The sequence below is a fragment of the Zonotrichia albicollis genome, chromosome 3, assembly GCF_047830755.1.
Source record: "Zonotrichia albicollis isolate bZonAlb1 chromosome 3, bZonAlb1.hap1, whole genome shotgun sequence".
Taxonomy (NCBI): Eukaryota; Metazoa; Chordata; class Aves; order Passeriformes; family Passerellidae; genus Zonotrichia; species Zonotrichia albicollis.
The window spans coordinates 34,122,143-34,138,836 of NC_133821.1; the positions used below are offsets into that span (position 1 = coordinate 34,122,143).

The 16,694-nt window shown below is 38.2% G+C and overlaps 1 protein-coding gene across 3 annotated transcripts in view; it reads right to left on the minus strand.

Annotated features, from left to right (window-relative positions):
* Positions 1–16,694, minus strand: part of HHAT (hedgehog acyltransferase) — a 148,345-nt gene that overhangs the window by 114,781 nt on the left and 16,870 nt on the right. For all 3 annotated transcript variants that reach the window (XM_074537125.1, XM_074537126.1, XM_074537127.1), the window contains exon 8: positions 15,287–15,437. In XM_074537125.1, the coding sequence (XP_074393226.1) occupies positions 15,287–15,437 (151 nt within the window). The remainder of the gene's footprint in view (positions 1–15,286; positions 15,438–16,694) is intronic.

The window sequence follows — 16,694 nt, forward strand, 5'->3', positions numbered from 1 at the left end:
TCTGTACTGCAGTAAAATGTAAGGGACTGCCATGAATTCTCCCCACAATAAAGAATCATCAAAAACCCCTTATGTCTCCTTCAAATATAGAATTTCCAAGAACCAGACTTGGCAAGTGTGTTCCACTCACATCAGTAAGGAAGTTAACTCAGAGGACTTCTGACAGTAAGTACAAGTTAGATCACATTAAATTACAAGAACCATGTCTGAAATTTTCAGCCCAAACAATATACATTGACAGTAGTTGTCAACATTTCTTCCCCTTTTCTGGTTCCTCCTTCCTCAGGAGAACCAAGCTCATGAACAATGCACTGGCAAATCCTTGACACTACAGGAAGGCATCTGCTGATTTGAGACATTTACCTAACATCTGAAGTATATGCCAGTTTTATGGGACTATCCATATAATCACAGATTAGCTGCATGCATCATGACACAAATGGAAAATGCAAGTGTCTTATTCCCAGTACTGGACATGATCTGGAATGGGCTTATATTTCACATACACAGAAAACATTTTGGCACATACTAAGCTCTTGAGCATTCTGTTCCAAAAAACCTAACTGGTCATTTTGAGTACAACACAGTTTGTTGTGCTTGCTGTGTGCCGCTTTCTAACTGAAAGAGCAAGAGAAATCATCAGATTGTTAATGGCATCCTGATAACAGCAGACAGATAACAAGCTGCAGAAATTCTAGGAGTTAACAGGGAAGGAAACTCCACTTGTTCAGCAGGGTAGATAGGAGAGCAATGAATTTCTCACTGAAAAGCTGCCTTGCAACAGGAAAACATCCTGCCAGAAACACGTACCTGGTCATCATTAAATCTGTATTTTTCATAACCCTTTCCTGAAATCATTCCACCTTTTATATTATTGTTATATTACTGTGCAATTAAACTGCATGAAGTGCATACAGTTATCTTTCTGCATTCCTCCTGCCTAGATACATACTGTTTTGGCTTCCTCTCTTCACTAAAACATTCTGTGTGGTACAGACAGTTTTCTGTACTGGAGCTGGACACAGTCTGTATTTTTAGCTCTCAAAACCTTTTCTTCCTAGGACCAAGCACTCAGAACGTTTGTGCAGGGAAGGGGAGAAGAAGAAACTTGCACAGTTTCAGGAGAGAGCTGTATGCTAAACAGCCACCTTGCACATCTTCAGCCAGGCTGATCTTTTCAAGCTCTCCCAGCTGCCCTCCATGGCAATCACCAAACCTGCTACAGTCTCTGACAGGACACACACACCAAGCTGCTTGTGGGCAGGGATGTGGAACATAAAAATATCACTGTTTTTGACAATGAACCAAAGCCAAGGGACGTGGCTTACCAAAAGCAGGAAAAGTGAATGGTCCTGCTAACTTGAGATATCAGAGCTGAAGGAGATTGGGGTGGACAAAGCTGAGGCAGAGTGGGTTCAGACAGGGAAGGAAACAAGACAGTTTGCTGTAGATGCCATGACATGGCACCTTTTCCCTCATTTTTCACTCTTTTCAAAACATCATTTTAAAAGCATATATATTGATATAAAACATGTATCTAAAACACTTGATATTAGAAAAGTTTTGTAAGTTTATTTCATAGGGGCTTTAGCCATTGGATATATTGTGGAAATATTTTAATAAGTATAAAAAAATAAACATGCATAGAACCAATTTATTACAATAAATAAGAAGAAGGAAAATTTATCAGTCTCACTAGATATAATTCAGCATACACAGGGTCCGTTATTCCTCAGTTTTGATTTTGTACTGATACATTTCAAGAGTCTACCCAAAATCTTGAATTCTAAACAGTGTAAGCAGCCCTTTAAGATATAACTACACTATGACCAACAGAATTTTTACATTATACAGCATAGTCTGAGTGTGCAGTTAGATCTTAAAGACACTTTGAGACAGTATCTTTGATTAGTTCCAAAAGCAGGAATATCAAGGATGAACAAGTTCAAGTTGTAAACAGGAGAAATGGCTGCATTACTTAAGGCTATGGGTATTGTCTACAAACACCTGGGATAATGAATAGAAACATGGTGCAAGGCAAAAACACTGAAAGAAAGAATTATGGGAGACTGATTTTGACAAAATATTACTACAGACACTTTTTACTATTTTTCTCTTTCATATTTAAATACACACTGCAGTTAAGTCCACAAGTAAAGTGAAAATATAGTGAAGCAGCAATGGCAATGGATCTAGTAGATGCAATTAATCCCTCCATTCTTAGATGGAAATGTTAGAAAGAGTAAAAGAGGGTTTGTACAGCAGTGTTAAGGCTGTAACTAGGGGTGAAATAAGCAACTTCATCAAATTTAAAAAGAGAAGAAATAATCACAATGTTATTTGCATTAAAAATTTCATAGTGATCCCTTCAACAGAGGACTCCATCCATAAGGCACAGCAGTGTCCCCCACAATCAGCATACAATTAGACCTGCCATATGCACACTGACAGGATTGTCTACTGCCTACAAATATGCCCATATTTACTTGATTTTAAAACAAAGTTTATAACCAACTTCACAGAATTTGTTAAATCCTGAAGTTCCCTGCAAAATACAGGATTTAGTTGGTAGTTCTTGCAATTTGGGATGCCTCAGTCACATAAATTTCAGAAATGCCTCAGTTATGTAAGTTTCAGAAATGCTATAATGAGTGCAATTTTTCAAAATACATGGTTTCATTAAAGTCTAAAATAACTAGAGAAAGGATATCCTCAACTATATGAGTATAAAATTATTTACCAGTTAAATTCTCTACGTTGCTCAAATGTCAATAGCTATATAGTATTTCAAATTTTGGAGAAATAAGTAAATCCTAGTTTATCAAAATAGCAATGGTCTTAGAACCAAGCAAAATCTTAACTAGCCAAAGGAACAATAAAAGGGTGATATATTTAACCTCAATTTCATAATCATTATAGACAGCACAGACAATTTGATGGCTATTTTCTTTATAAAAGCATCCCTAATTCTGGTCCTCTGTAAGGCAGTTTTAGATCACAGTTTTTACACAACCTTCATGCTTTTAAGCATGGAAGCTCTAGTTTGATACAATTCAATGAAAAATTACACATATAATCCCTCATCATCAAACTTGTCTTTTCCCAGTACATCAACTACAGATTGGTGACCAATAATATGCATACTCTAAACTAACAAAGACCTTTTCCAAAATACAGTCTTTGAAAATGTATCTGCAGGAGAAAAATGTATGATTGCAGGCAGATGCTTCAATATTATTTCAGAGGTGCAGTTTCTGCTCCGAAAGCTAAATGTATTATGCAATAACCTGTCGGCAATTTTCATTCAGAACAAAGATGGTGAAGGAAAAATTTTAAAATTTTAAGCACATAGCATCCAGTGGATTGTTTATAATCCCACTTTCACAAAACTGTGCCTTCCTTTAGCTGAAGTCTAAATGCTGGTTCTTCAAAAGAAGAATTGTGTGAGCCTCTAGTACACAGCTTTTATATTCAATCAAGTGCACCAGCCTATCGTATTTAAGGACTTGCCTAGATGAAAACTGCTACTCATTAGCTGTGTTAGGTACTACAATTCACAATTCCAGCATGACAACTAAAGGACTCTGATCTCACAAGGTCTGATTGTGAGATCTCATTCCCAAGGGTTTACAATGATATAAAAAAATGTAAATACTGAACACATGCCAAGATTACAAGAATCAAAGTTAAGCCAGCTACTAGAGCCATATTTTATGAATCCAATTCCAATAATGTCAATTGCCCAACTCTGATTTTGTGCATCCATATTTTTAAGCCATGTGCTGAAGAGAAACCAGTACAGCTTTATCTCCTGTCAGTTCTGCCCGAGGACTGCTGGGCTGCAAGCTATTCCTGGAAACAAAGTACAGCACAGTGTGCAGCATCATCTGGGAAGTGCTTGGCTAACCATGGACTTCAGAAAGATGTTCTGCAAGCAGTCAGTACATCAGCACTCAAAATCAGATAGTGGCCTGGTTCTTACTGTGGGCCCTACCTTCAGAGGAGTAGAGCTATGTAGATAGTTTGCCATTTGTAAAAAGAAAAATAAAGTTTAGTAACGTAGATGGAGACTGGCAACTGTGACACTGTGTACCCAGAGACTACACTGCATTGTAGACAGAAATATCCCAGACACCTTAAAAACAGTCATGTTGCCACTGAACATAAACAATTTTGAATGCAGAAAGGAATGGTGTAATTTCTATAAGCAGGACAGGAGCAAACAATATAATTACACTTAAATCTCTTCAAATCAGCCTGCTTGCCATTTATGGCAGTGATGAAATCCAACAAGTGGGTTATTTATTAGAGCTTCAGCACTCTGGGTATTCAACATCTCTTTAAAAAAGCATTGTAATGCTGCAATGTTTCAACAATGGTTCATGGCCCTTTCTTTAAAATGTGGCTGAACCTGACACTAGGAAGTGAAACCCATTCCCATAGCCTCAGAGCAGCCTGTCCTATTGAATTGCAGAATTGTTTGCAAGACTAGCACTTCCATTGGCTGTCTTTGCAAATAAATGTGGCATTTAGCCAGTGAGCTGCTGAGCAAGAGTCTCTCCCACACCAGAATATTTTGCACTGGAGACTGAGGAGTCTGAATGACAGCTGCCTTCACTGACACAGCACTCAAGTTGCTTCACTGCCCTTATTTCTGAGCAGCTCCTTACAGCAGGGATGCCCAAAAGACACTGTAAAAAGAATTACCCTTTTTTACCAGAACTGCTTTTCTGGATTCTCCTAGATCTGCTCATGCTTTTACCAATGCTGCCTGTGGCAACCTTTCCAGCAGGCAATGCCTTAAAGATGAATGCTTCCAAATTTCAAATAATTACAAGTGTGCAATGTGAATCTGGAACAATTTTAGAGTCTTGTCTGAAGAGTTAGATTACTACCAGGAAAGCAGATACTAAAGTCTATATGCAGGTTTTGTAAGTGCTATTATTTAATGTCTCGATGAGTTATAAAACTCTGCTAAAGCAAATCCCCTGGAGGGGGTACAGCCTACCATACAGAATAAGAATTTTTCAAGAAGTGACTGCCACCAATTGATTCACCATCATCTTGATTATTAAATAAACATCTAGGAAAGCCATCTCTATTTTTAAAAGACACTTTTGCTTGTCCATGGCTTGAATTCATTCAGTTTTCTGCAAGTTTGCTATAAAGGTGTAGGTTTCAGGTAAAGCTTGTTCCTTCAGTGACAAGCAGCACAATTCTTCTTCTAAATAACATAACTGCCTTCATACTTGAATACACTATTTAGAAAGCTGATGTAAAACTTCAAATAGAAAAACAACAATTAAATTGTCACAGAAGATTTTGCAGGAGAGATAAACACAGTAAGCAAACTGAAAATATTCACTTAAACTGTGAATATTGTGTAGTAGTATTAGTTTTTAAAATGAAGATAGAGATGCCTGATGAAAAATACAACCCAGTCCAATACAACAATCTGTTTGGATTCATCTGTTACCTAAATTATAGAATAGACTTTTGGACACCAAGCCTTTAAAGTCACATTTTAACATTTTTCTGAGCACTCTTTTGCCACATACAAAGATGTTTTTGGAGCTCTCATTTTTGAGATCAGCCTTTCAATTTGTGCAAGACGCTTGGTGAATTCCACCCACATACAGATTCCAGTCTGCCCACTGATATGGTATTGAAATTAGGAACAAATGCATATATGGAGCTCTTTTGGCATTCCTACCATTCTTCAAATCCTACAATTTCCTATGCTTCTCTACTCTTACCATGCCACTTAGAAAAAAACCAATTCATAGCTTAATACAATGATAAGATTCCTGTTTAAGAGAATTCAATGTTCTTGTGAACATTAAGATATTAAGAAATTGCTAAGCCTAGATCTCGAGCTTCAATGGACCCTTTTGTTTGCAAGCTTTGACTTTAACCATCTGCAATGCAGTAAACTAGTAGCTTTTATTTCAATATAAAAACGTACCTAACAGTAAAAATAAAAATCTATGCTGTTTGAAAGAGAAAATATGAAGACTGTCATACGAATGCTTCTATATCATATCTTTGACAAACAATTTCTTGTTACAGCAATAATAAGCAGAACTTGTGTATACATGAAGATACCTTTATCCTTCTGTGACACTTGCTTAAGGACCCTGGAATTTTAACACTTCATGCTTAGATAAAACACTTTCAATCCTTGTTGTGCTTCATCCTGGAATGATTCAGCAATATACCAACTTGCCTTTTGGTTCCCTCCATTATTAAAATAACCAAAGCTGCCACTGGGTTGTGCCTGTGCTGGATGCCTCCATGCAGAGGTTCCTGCTCAGTAGCACCAATATGGCAAATGCACCAACATTCACATTACTTCACAGAAACAGTCCTCTGTAAATGTCTGATCCCTTTAAGGAAAAGCCCTAAACATTTTATATGGGAAGGATTTACTGCATAGCATCACAGGGAGAAGTTAGGGCTTCCTGTACCCAGGAGAACAGTGGAAATCCACAGTGAAATCCTGACACCATCAAAATGAGCACAAAACCCTCACTGATTTCATGGGAAGCAGAAATATACCTGGACTGACTCTGGACAATCTGCATAATGCAGAATACAGTCCAATTTCAGTGTGCATTTTGTTAGATACACTTTCATCTCCAAGTAGAAACTGTTAGTAAGTCTCAAAGCTTCATCTGCACAGTTTTGCTTATTAGCTGGGAACTCAGGCTAGAGACCTGCATATTAAAATTAACCTACAGTAAGACACCCACAAGGAGAAAGCTCTTTTGAGGACCACAGAAAAACACTTCACAATGCTAGTGGCCTCCAGCCTACAAATTGAATTCATGACTTAATATGTTTTCTTGCTTTATTCCAGTTTAAATGCAGAACTTGTATTATATCAGAAAGCCTGAGGAAAGTTGTAATGATTCTAGGCAGTGACTCCTCCTCACCCCTGTAATCTCCTGGACAGAAAGAGAATCAGAATGTTCAGCAGGCATCAGCCATTGGCAGTGTGTATGTAAATTGCACACAAGTCTGCCTACTTGCGAGGCTTTAAAATAACAAACTGGTTCTGTTTCTCACTTATCCAATCACTGGATCTTGGTGACACAGTTCAGCAAACACTTTTTTAAAAAAGCAAAGTCTCATTTGTATTCTGTTAATCTCTTCTAAAGCCCTTCAGAAGAAATATTACTTTAATTTTATACCTTCCCCAATTCTTCAACAGCCTGTAGTAGCTCATGGAGAGTGGATGAAACCTAAAGCCCATTAGTGGCAAACTCCCATAGGGAAAGTTCTCCCTCAGTCTTTGTCACATAGGACTCTTGCACTGCAGCGTGATGGTCCAATTACTGTGAGATCTCCATCCTTACTGCAAACACAGCAAACAAGTTTATTAACAGCCATTACTCATTTCTACCGTAGTTGTGAGCAGGCAGAGTGCTGCTTGCCAAATGTGAACAGCAGTAAGTTTGTATCTACACAGAGCTCATATCAAATACAGTGAGCAATGGGCTTCAAGGTGAAAAGCAGCAGGTGGGTTTAGCTTGATTGTTTAAAAACCCAGCAATTTTAAATTACAGTGACAATGCATCCATTAGACAAATAAATTCCCAATAATTACGTAATTTAGATCCAAGAAGGATTAGGGTGCCTTATTACTCACTTATTTTACACTCCAGAGTAACAGATTTCTTTTTCTCTATTGAAGAGATTTAAGGAGCCTTTCAAAGCTTTGATATAACGAGCAAATTGAACTGCACAGTACAGCAGGTAACTGCAGCATGCACTAATTTAGCTGACATCGAAAGCAGTTAAATCTTTTCTCTTCATCAGTGAGAGAGAATGGCTAACCAGTCCAGAATTTTCATATGTTCTGATGAGATCTTAGCTGGGAATATCACACATCAACACTCAGCTTTAAACATCACCACAGTTAACAAAAAATGCAGTAAATCAGAGACTTACTTTTAAACTTTAAAACAAGTTATTCCACAATTAAAGATATGCACTAATTCTGCAACTAAATAGCCAAGTTTTTGGCAAGAAGTTGAAGTATTCAGATATTGCCAAGCAGGTGCAGTATTTAACTAACTATAATGTTAGTTATAGCTCCACAGCCTAAGGAGAGCTTTCCTTGACTCCAGCTGTCTGTGCACACTGGGATTGTGGATTTAACACCAATTCATTCTGTTTAGGAACCACAGCAGTTGAAGAGGGCAAGAACATACAGGGAGATCTACCTTATGTTCAACTTTATGCATCCACAGAAGGAAGAAGAGCACTTTCCTTCCCAAGACTCACACTCAGTATCCTCAAAGACCATGTAAATATCTTCTCAAGAATGAAAACTTAATATTCTCTAAGTGTTTTAAAGCACATCACCTATCTCTCTAGGCACAAAAGCTTTCCATGACACAACTGGTCTTATGCATGTTATTTTTACTACTCATTTGGGATCTGATCCAGTGCACTTGTACAGACAGGACAAGAAACCTAATCCTATGACTTCAGTGTTGAAGCCTGTTAAAGTATGTCGGCTTCTGCACATTTTGGCAATAATCTTAATTTCAATAAAATTCTCCTTTACTCATGAGCACTAGGCTGTTGCAACACTGTGGGCATAACTGTATTTAGTCCAAATACCCTTTTAAATAATATTTTTTCATATTTAAGATATCACCTCCAAAACACAGTAGGGAAAAGATGCATTTTGACTTTGGAATAGAAATGTTGCAGCATTAATATTTTGAAGTCTAAAACCAGTGAGAAGCTAGGCAATTAAAAGACATTATTCTACCTGATACACTGTCTACAACATACTGGACAACTTCTTTCTCTGAAAATATCAAAGGGTAAAAATGTACCAGAAAAGACAATCCTCAACTCTAGAGGAAAGGGAAATATGCATAAGTATGTCCTCCCTTTTTTGTCTCTAAGTTCCAGCTGCTCAGTACTTCCCATCACACACATGGGGTAGAGTGCTTTCAAAAACGTAGCTGTCCAGAACTGCAGGACAAATACAAAACAAACCACCTGGAAAATACCTCATCCTCTTGAAGCTGACTGTTAGGCCTGCCCCAGCACTGAAAATTAGATTCTCTGGTCATAGCACAAGTGGGCTTGTCCTGGCTCTAATCCCCAGACTGACCCTGTCCCCAGGCACAGAACCTCAGAGGAGGGCTTTGGAAAGCAGCTGCTGCAACCCCTTCCACAGCAGGGTGGGCAGCAGGTGTGAGCCACAGATGTGATGTGCCATTCCAATTTCTACCAGGCTTTGGGTAATTCATGCTCAACCCCTCCTTCATCTGCCATGGAGATGGGGAGTTTCTTTTCACTGCCTCTTTCTCCTTCCCTCATGCAAATTTTTCAAGGCTTGGTAACTTTACTACTCCTGAGGATACCTGTAATGTAAAGAAGTTTAACCTATCAATCATCCTTCCTTTCTGCCCTACAACTACCTCCAAATGACAGCCTGCACAACAGCAATTTGCTGTTATTACTAACATGTAATCAGAGAACTAAACTCATAGGAAGGAAAAATTTAAGGAGAAAAATCTGCTATCTCCTGTTTCAGACCATCAATCAGCCTATCCAGAAACACCACAACAAAAGACCCAAACACCGCACTACAAGACCCAAACAGAAAGAGTGAAGCTTTCACCATTTGTTAGAGTACAAGCCCTAAACACACAAAGGCACATCACTCTGAGCCCAGAGGCAGGGATGTCATCCTGACTACACAGATCTGCAGCACAGCTACAGTTGCTATTGTTACACACGATTGTGTTTGTGTTAACTTGTGCCAAACATTGGCTATTTGGGAATTTAAGGAGGCAAGCTTTTCAAGTCAAGCACTGACAGAAACTCCACTTCTGATCTTATTTAAATTACTTTAATGGCATTTTACAAAGCCTTTTAGCATCTTTCTTGTTTTGATATACTTAACAAGCTAATTCCCAAGATTATTTATTGCACTGCTAAAAATCAGAAGCCCAAAGACCAGAAAGTACATGTCAAACTGGTTGAAACAACAGGAAGCACAGATGAAAATGCACTCAAGTAATTACTTTGCCTCTACAGGTCAGGAAGTCCATTTTCCTTTCTTAAATATCTATTTCAGTCCTCAGCATAAACTAATAGGCAATTGTAACAATACTATCAGGAGTTTAAGCCAGAAATAAAAGACAGTAAGTTTATGCAGCCCATTCATCATTCTGGAATTACTGCATGTGGTCACAGTGATCTTTTGTGCTCACACTCACACAAGTGTCAGACTTGTCTTTTCCCAGAAAAATCCAAAACAAAGAGAAAAAATCCTGGCAATGTCTTTTTTGACAGACATACAAGGAATTGTTTCCAGAAGGAGGAAAGTTTCAGGATCAACAGTAACATAGGCAAAAAGTACCAGGATGAGGAAGAAACAAATGCAAATAAATTCACATTTTTATCTGTAGATCTATTTTTCTATTATATTATTATAATAGAAAATATATATAATATATTATTATAATAGAAAATAATTATTTTATATTATTTCTAGGCATTATTATAGCCTAGAAAGTGGTAAGACCACAGCAGACTGTAATCCATAATTTGAAGCAATTCACTGAGGCCTTGCACAAAGACCACTTCTCTTCATGTCAAGCAAATAATCTTAAGGAGTAACAAGGCCAGTAAACTAAACTAAATGGCAGACAATTTCTTGCAAATCATAACCCAGATGCCATTTTTGGATGTTACTGAGATATCACTAATATAAATTTAACTTGCTTGTATAGAATTGCGTGTGTCTGTACATGCCAAATACAGCCCTCCTAGTCCACCCCTTAGACATGCAAGAAAACCAGGGGCTGCCTAATGTCACACTCTTGTCTGTCAAGAATCAGGGTGTTAAACACAGAGTAGAATCTAAAACCTAAAGCATGGTAGTTGAAAATGATCTGATCTTTATCACTGCATTTTTTATTTTCCTCTGGCAGCATTCTTCAACTTTATTTTCTTTAATCTAGATGAAATACTGTTTACAGTGAAATCTATGTTTCATATGCTACTCTGCCTGCCTTCTTGGAAAGCCTCTACTCTTGCTGAGACTAACCCATATTAAACAAGCATCAAGTTTTAGCATACTTCATCCCCAACACATTTGTCTCCAAACTATTTTGGGATGTTTGAGAATGACAAGATTTCAAGGTGGAAAGACAGAAGAAGTAATGGAATCACAGAATTACTTGGGTTGTACGGGGCCTTTAAAGACAATCTAGTTGCAATGCCCCGGATACGCGTAAGAACAACTGGACCAGGTTGAGCAGGACTCCATCCATCCAGCCTGGCCTTGAGCACTTCCAGGGACAGGGCATCCACAGCTTCTCTGGGCAACATATCCCAATGCCTCACCACTGTCTCACTGAAAAATTGCTTCTTACAATCTAATGCAAACCTCTCCTCTCTCACTTTAAAACCATTTCTCCTTGCCTATCACTACCTGCCTGCATAAAAAGATCGCTCTCCCTCTTTTTTATAAGCCCCCTTTAGGTACTGGAAGGCTGCAATGAGGTTTCCCTGGAGCCTTTGCTTCTCCAGGCTGAACCCAACTCTCCCAAACCATCTGCATAGCCAGGGGGCTCCAGCCCTGGAACATCATCAAGGTGTTGTGCTTCTGCACATTTCAGATCAGCCTATGACCAGAAATAACTGTGGGGTTTATGTCATGCTGCTCCCACAGCATGGCAAAACATATCTAATTAATGTGTCCAACATTTTTGTTGCAGAGCCATACCCCGTAACACTATAAAAAAAAAATGGAAGCATGATTATTTTTCCATGAACAGCAGCCAACTGTTGTCCTAATTTACAAACTGACAAGTTCCTCTATGGAATACATTGCCAAGATAATTTACCAATATGTCAAATTTTACATAGGATTTAGTTATGTACTATCTTTTGTTTCTGTAGTTTCCAAGCCATTACTCCTCCACTAGGATATTTTTCCATTTTTCAATTTGTAAGTTTCAGCAGTAACATAACTACTTCTAGTTGCACTACACAATTCATCCCCCCACCTGAGAAGATGTATGGCAAGCATCAGCCTTGACTAATTCTTTAGAGGCACAAGTTTCCAACAACATTGGTGCTCTCTCACAATTGATTACCTGCTTTTAACCCTGGTAACAAAAACTAAGTTTTAATTCATCACGGCTTAAGGTAAAGCGGACATTAAAAACTAAGTTTGCATGCCACTGAACTGCTATCCTCTCTGGAAATGAGGAGCTCAGAGACTCCTTTTCACAGCTATAATAAAGCTTTTGAATAGCACTGTATTTATCATGCATTTATTACCTATGCAGCTGCATATTTAGCAAGCTAATGATATCCAGGTGAAATGAAACCAGAATAACACATTCAACACCTGTATTTGTCTTAAGACAGCAAACAAGATTGATAATTTTTTGACCCTAGAGATTGTTCTGATTAAATGTGAATTAGGGATAAGCTATCATAGGCTTGATAACTTTTTTAATTAAAATCTTTTATTTTTAGGTTTGAATGAACACTATTTGGTTCATTGTTTAGTACCCATATAGAGGCAGACTACTTGATTTGGTTTTTTAACACCTGCTTTGCTTTACAGCTCTAGAGAAACTTTAGCCAGCTTTAGACACAGTCTGGTATCTTCCTTACCTTCCTGACTGAAAGCTCTTCCATATCACAGTGAATTATGTCAGCATGTACCGACTAGAAGTGACACAGGTCTGGAGAGATGGGATCAAAAGCTTTGTTGTTATGCTCAAAGGACACCAGGTGGTGGTGCAAGGCTCCTTAGTAGCAGATTTGCATTCCTTACATTGTGACATTCACGTTGTCTCTCTCAAGGCTTCCTTTTCTCCTTCAAAACAGGCACTGCTAAAAGCTTTGAGACAAAAATTGTAATGCTGGGCCTTGGAAAGTCCAGCCAACATGTTTCTGACAGTATTCCCAAGTGGATACCAGCAAGAATGGGAAGAGTAAGCCAAGCATGCACAAGCACTTTTTCCTGAGCAGTGTCCCTGATGCCAGACAGAAGGTAAGAGTGGGGTAACTCCAAGTCATCTGGATTATTCCAACCCACTCCATGTCCCAGCCTGGCCCTAAGCAGTCTTTAATAAGCTTTACCAGGCTACTATTTAATGAAAAAAGTCTGTCAGAAATTTTACTCTGCCAGCTTAAAACTAGACTTAAAACTAGACATGGCATTCTTAATATTTAAGTTGTCAGAAACATTCCTGTTAAAGTCTTGTATTTACAAACTATCAAAATGCATTTAGAACTTTAGGGAAACAGTGTCATGGTTAATAAGGTTTCAAAACATAAACCATTTACTTTCACCTTTTTTCACTGTTTTATGCTAAACATATAATTTGCAAACTTTCTGTCCTGTTCAGACATACAGTTCAGAAACAAAGGCTATTCCTACTTCTAACACAACACTCCTATACAAGATAACTATCCACCATATCAGACTGCAAAGCCTCTGGGTAGAGTGTTTGAAGAGCTTGACTGTAAAGGCATAAGGACATCATCATTCAGGGCATTCACAAAGCTCCTTGTTTAATTGAGAATGTCCCACAACACAGCAGCCACAGAAAAATCTACTACTAAAGAACTTTGAGGGCAAGAAATCAAGTCAGGTACATATTAACTGACTTTTTTCAACACGCAAAGCAAACACATTCAATCTGTGAAATAATTTTTTTACTTTGGGCAAGGAATTCTTGATAGAAATTAAATAATCTGGCAAAAGATTAACATCAGCACCTGACACTTTTTCCCTCTGTAAAGAAAGGTTTTCTCCTTAGACATTAGTTTCAATTTTTGTACAAGAGTTATGAATATTTTAAGCAATGTCCAGTTTTTTGACTGTGACACACCACACACACTTGCAGGCGCAGAGCACCTTTTCATGGCCTGTTACAGCTACCTGGCACAGCATTAGGGTTTGTGCTGAAACTCTCTTTCACTTGGCACCTCCAGTGCAATACACAGATTCCCTGGAATAAGAACTGACAAAGGGGAAAAACTGCTGCTGTTTGCAGCTCTGCCTACAAGGACCAGCAGGCCAAGAAATGCTGTTCTCATGAGAGTGCCTGGTAAAAATGACAGATTTCTATATTAACTCTGTAGGTCATAAGTTCAGTGCAAACTCTGAAAGAGCATTTAAACCAAAGTAGTTGTTAGTAGCTCAAATCATTTTTAATAATTCATCTGTTTTCTGCAGTCTTCCTGCTGCACTTCTTTGAATACTTCAGATCTACACATGCCAACTATTATAAACTATAAAGCCTTCTTGTTACAACTAGCTTCAAGCTGAAAACAAAATTAAAATCTCATCCAATAAAACTCTGATAACAGCAGGCCCACTGTTTTAATGACTAAAATGAAAAGCTTTATTCATATTGCAGAGCAGTCAGAGACAAGATGGAGTAAGCACCGTTCTGACAGGCTCTGCACTAACACAACAGGAGAGAAGCCTCTGCACTAAAAGACTGACAGGTCTAAATTATTAGGGGATTGTTTTTAGAAGTCTGGGGCACAGAACCCCATAGCCTGAAGGAATATTGGCTAGTGCAGAGGAAAACAAGGGAGGAGAGAAGTCAAGTGAATCTACTCTTACACAGAAGGTAAACATTAAGCAGAATCCACCTAGGAGACAGTTTTCAGTGAAAATATTTCAGTGAACACTGATTTAAAGCAAACATAAGATACAAAATTCATACGTTTCTGAAGAAATATTGTGCTGAAACTCCTGTAAAAGCAAAGCAGATCCAGAAATCCATTCTACTTTATAAACAAGTATCATTTTCATAGTACTTTTAATATGCTCAAGACTTCCTCTACCATATGACTCTACATGTTAAAATATTATAACTACAGCTTTCCCCATGTGATTAATAAAGCATTCATTTTCAGTCTCTGGAAGGATTTCAAGCTGAAATAATGGGGAGTTTAGACCCAGACTGAAAAAAAATCATTTAATAGATTACTGGAAGAAATAATTGCTACTTTAACTAGATAGGCTGGGTCTAACTCTAGTAATTCAAAGGATGAAAATGCTGAAATGGGTACCTGCCCTTATCCCCCCACAGTGTGAAAAAAGTAACATCAAGTTGAAGTCCAATTAAAAAGCGCTAAAGATGAATAATGGAGACGGGAGAAAAAGCACAAGGACAGGAAAGCAAACAGGTATGTGAGAATGAACACACATGGATGTTCTTACTGTGTCATGTATCAGTAACAAACTGCCTGAAAAGCAGCAATGACTAACCTCCACATTTTAGTGAAACTGTGCATCAGGCTCACACAGCAAGGCAGAGCTGGAGGTTTGAGTCCATCCATTTGAAGGAGGAGGCCAGGAACACCATACAGAACCAGATATTTCACATAAAAAAAAAGAACTTGAGCTAAAGCCAGGCCACCTAAAAGAAAAAAAAGCAACAAAACATACCTTAAACAGGTCCTGAGACATTTAAAAAACCTGTTAATACTGATTACCTCCAAACAGCAATTATTCCAAGAACTAAGGCAAGCACTATTGCTTGATAGGATACACAACATTTCTCTCTTCTCAAGAGACACAGCACACAAGCCCATGCATTCAGGACATGAGACACATATACAAAATGGTACTCTCATTCCAGCATGAAGGCACAAATATGCATCTGTAGTTCCATTCTCAAAAATCTCTGGACTGTGGGTGTTGACTGCTATAAAAAAAAACCAAACAACTGATTTATGCTGAGCTAAAAATCAGAATATACCAAAATAAGCAATGAACATTTACCACAGGGACAGTAAATTTATCTTTGCAAAAAAACCCCAACCAACCACTCTACACTTGCTGCTCCAGAAGATCTGTAACCAGTGGTTATAGCTGCACATTATCCCAACATCCCCACAAACATTCTATGCCCTGTCAGATTGAGTCCCCAGAAAATACTCCCTACGAATGCCTTGTGAAGGCTGATCTGGAACAGAGGCTAGATAGATTTAAAGAATAAAGCAGGTATTTATTAAAAGGCCTCAGTGGATACACCTTGGGCAGTACAAGAGCCCAGCCAGGTCTACACCCAAGTTGGACCCAAAATGGTCACAACATGGACAACCGGTCACAACATCTCTCACTTTTATAAGTTCTGGTCCTTCAGAATATTGGAGTTTATTGTCCAATTATAGCTTTAGGTTATGAAGTCCCATCTTTCTTATTTCTCTCTTCAGCCCACATCGTTTATGCTCTGGGACCTGAGACTGGGGAGGTTATCCTTAGTTCCAAGTTAGGAAAGGAATTGTTTTGTCTAACCACTCTGGGAAGAGAGCTTACCATCCCTCAATATGAAGCTCAGAACTGCACACAAAAGCAGTACAGAATCTGAAAAATATAAAAGCTAAAACCTAAGGCATTACTACAAGATTCTCTTCTGCTGCATCCAAGGCATAGAAAACTGGAACTCCACTTGGCATAATGCTTAAAGCATATTTCAGTTTTTAAACCCACAGACAAGGTCTCCTTAAGGTCCTATAGCTGCCTTAATTCCAAAGGAGAAATTTCATCAGTGTGCTTGCTCACAGCCTCAGGTTGTGACACAAACTCCAGCATCTTACATAGATCTGAGATGAAAATCATACATATTCTCATTATTATCATTATTCGTGCAAGTAACAACCTTTGAATGCAT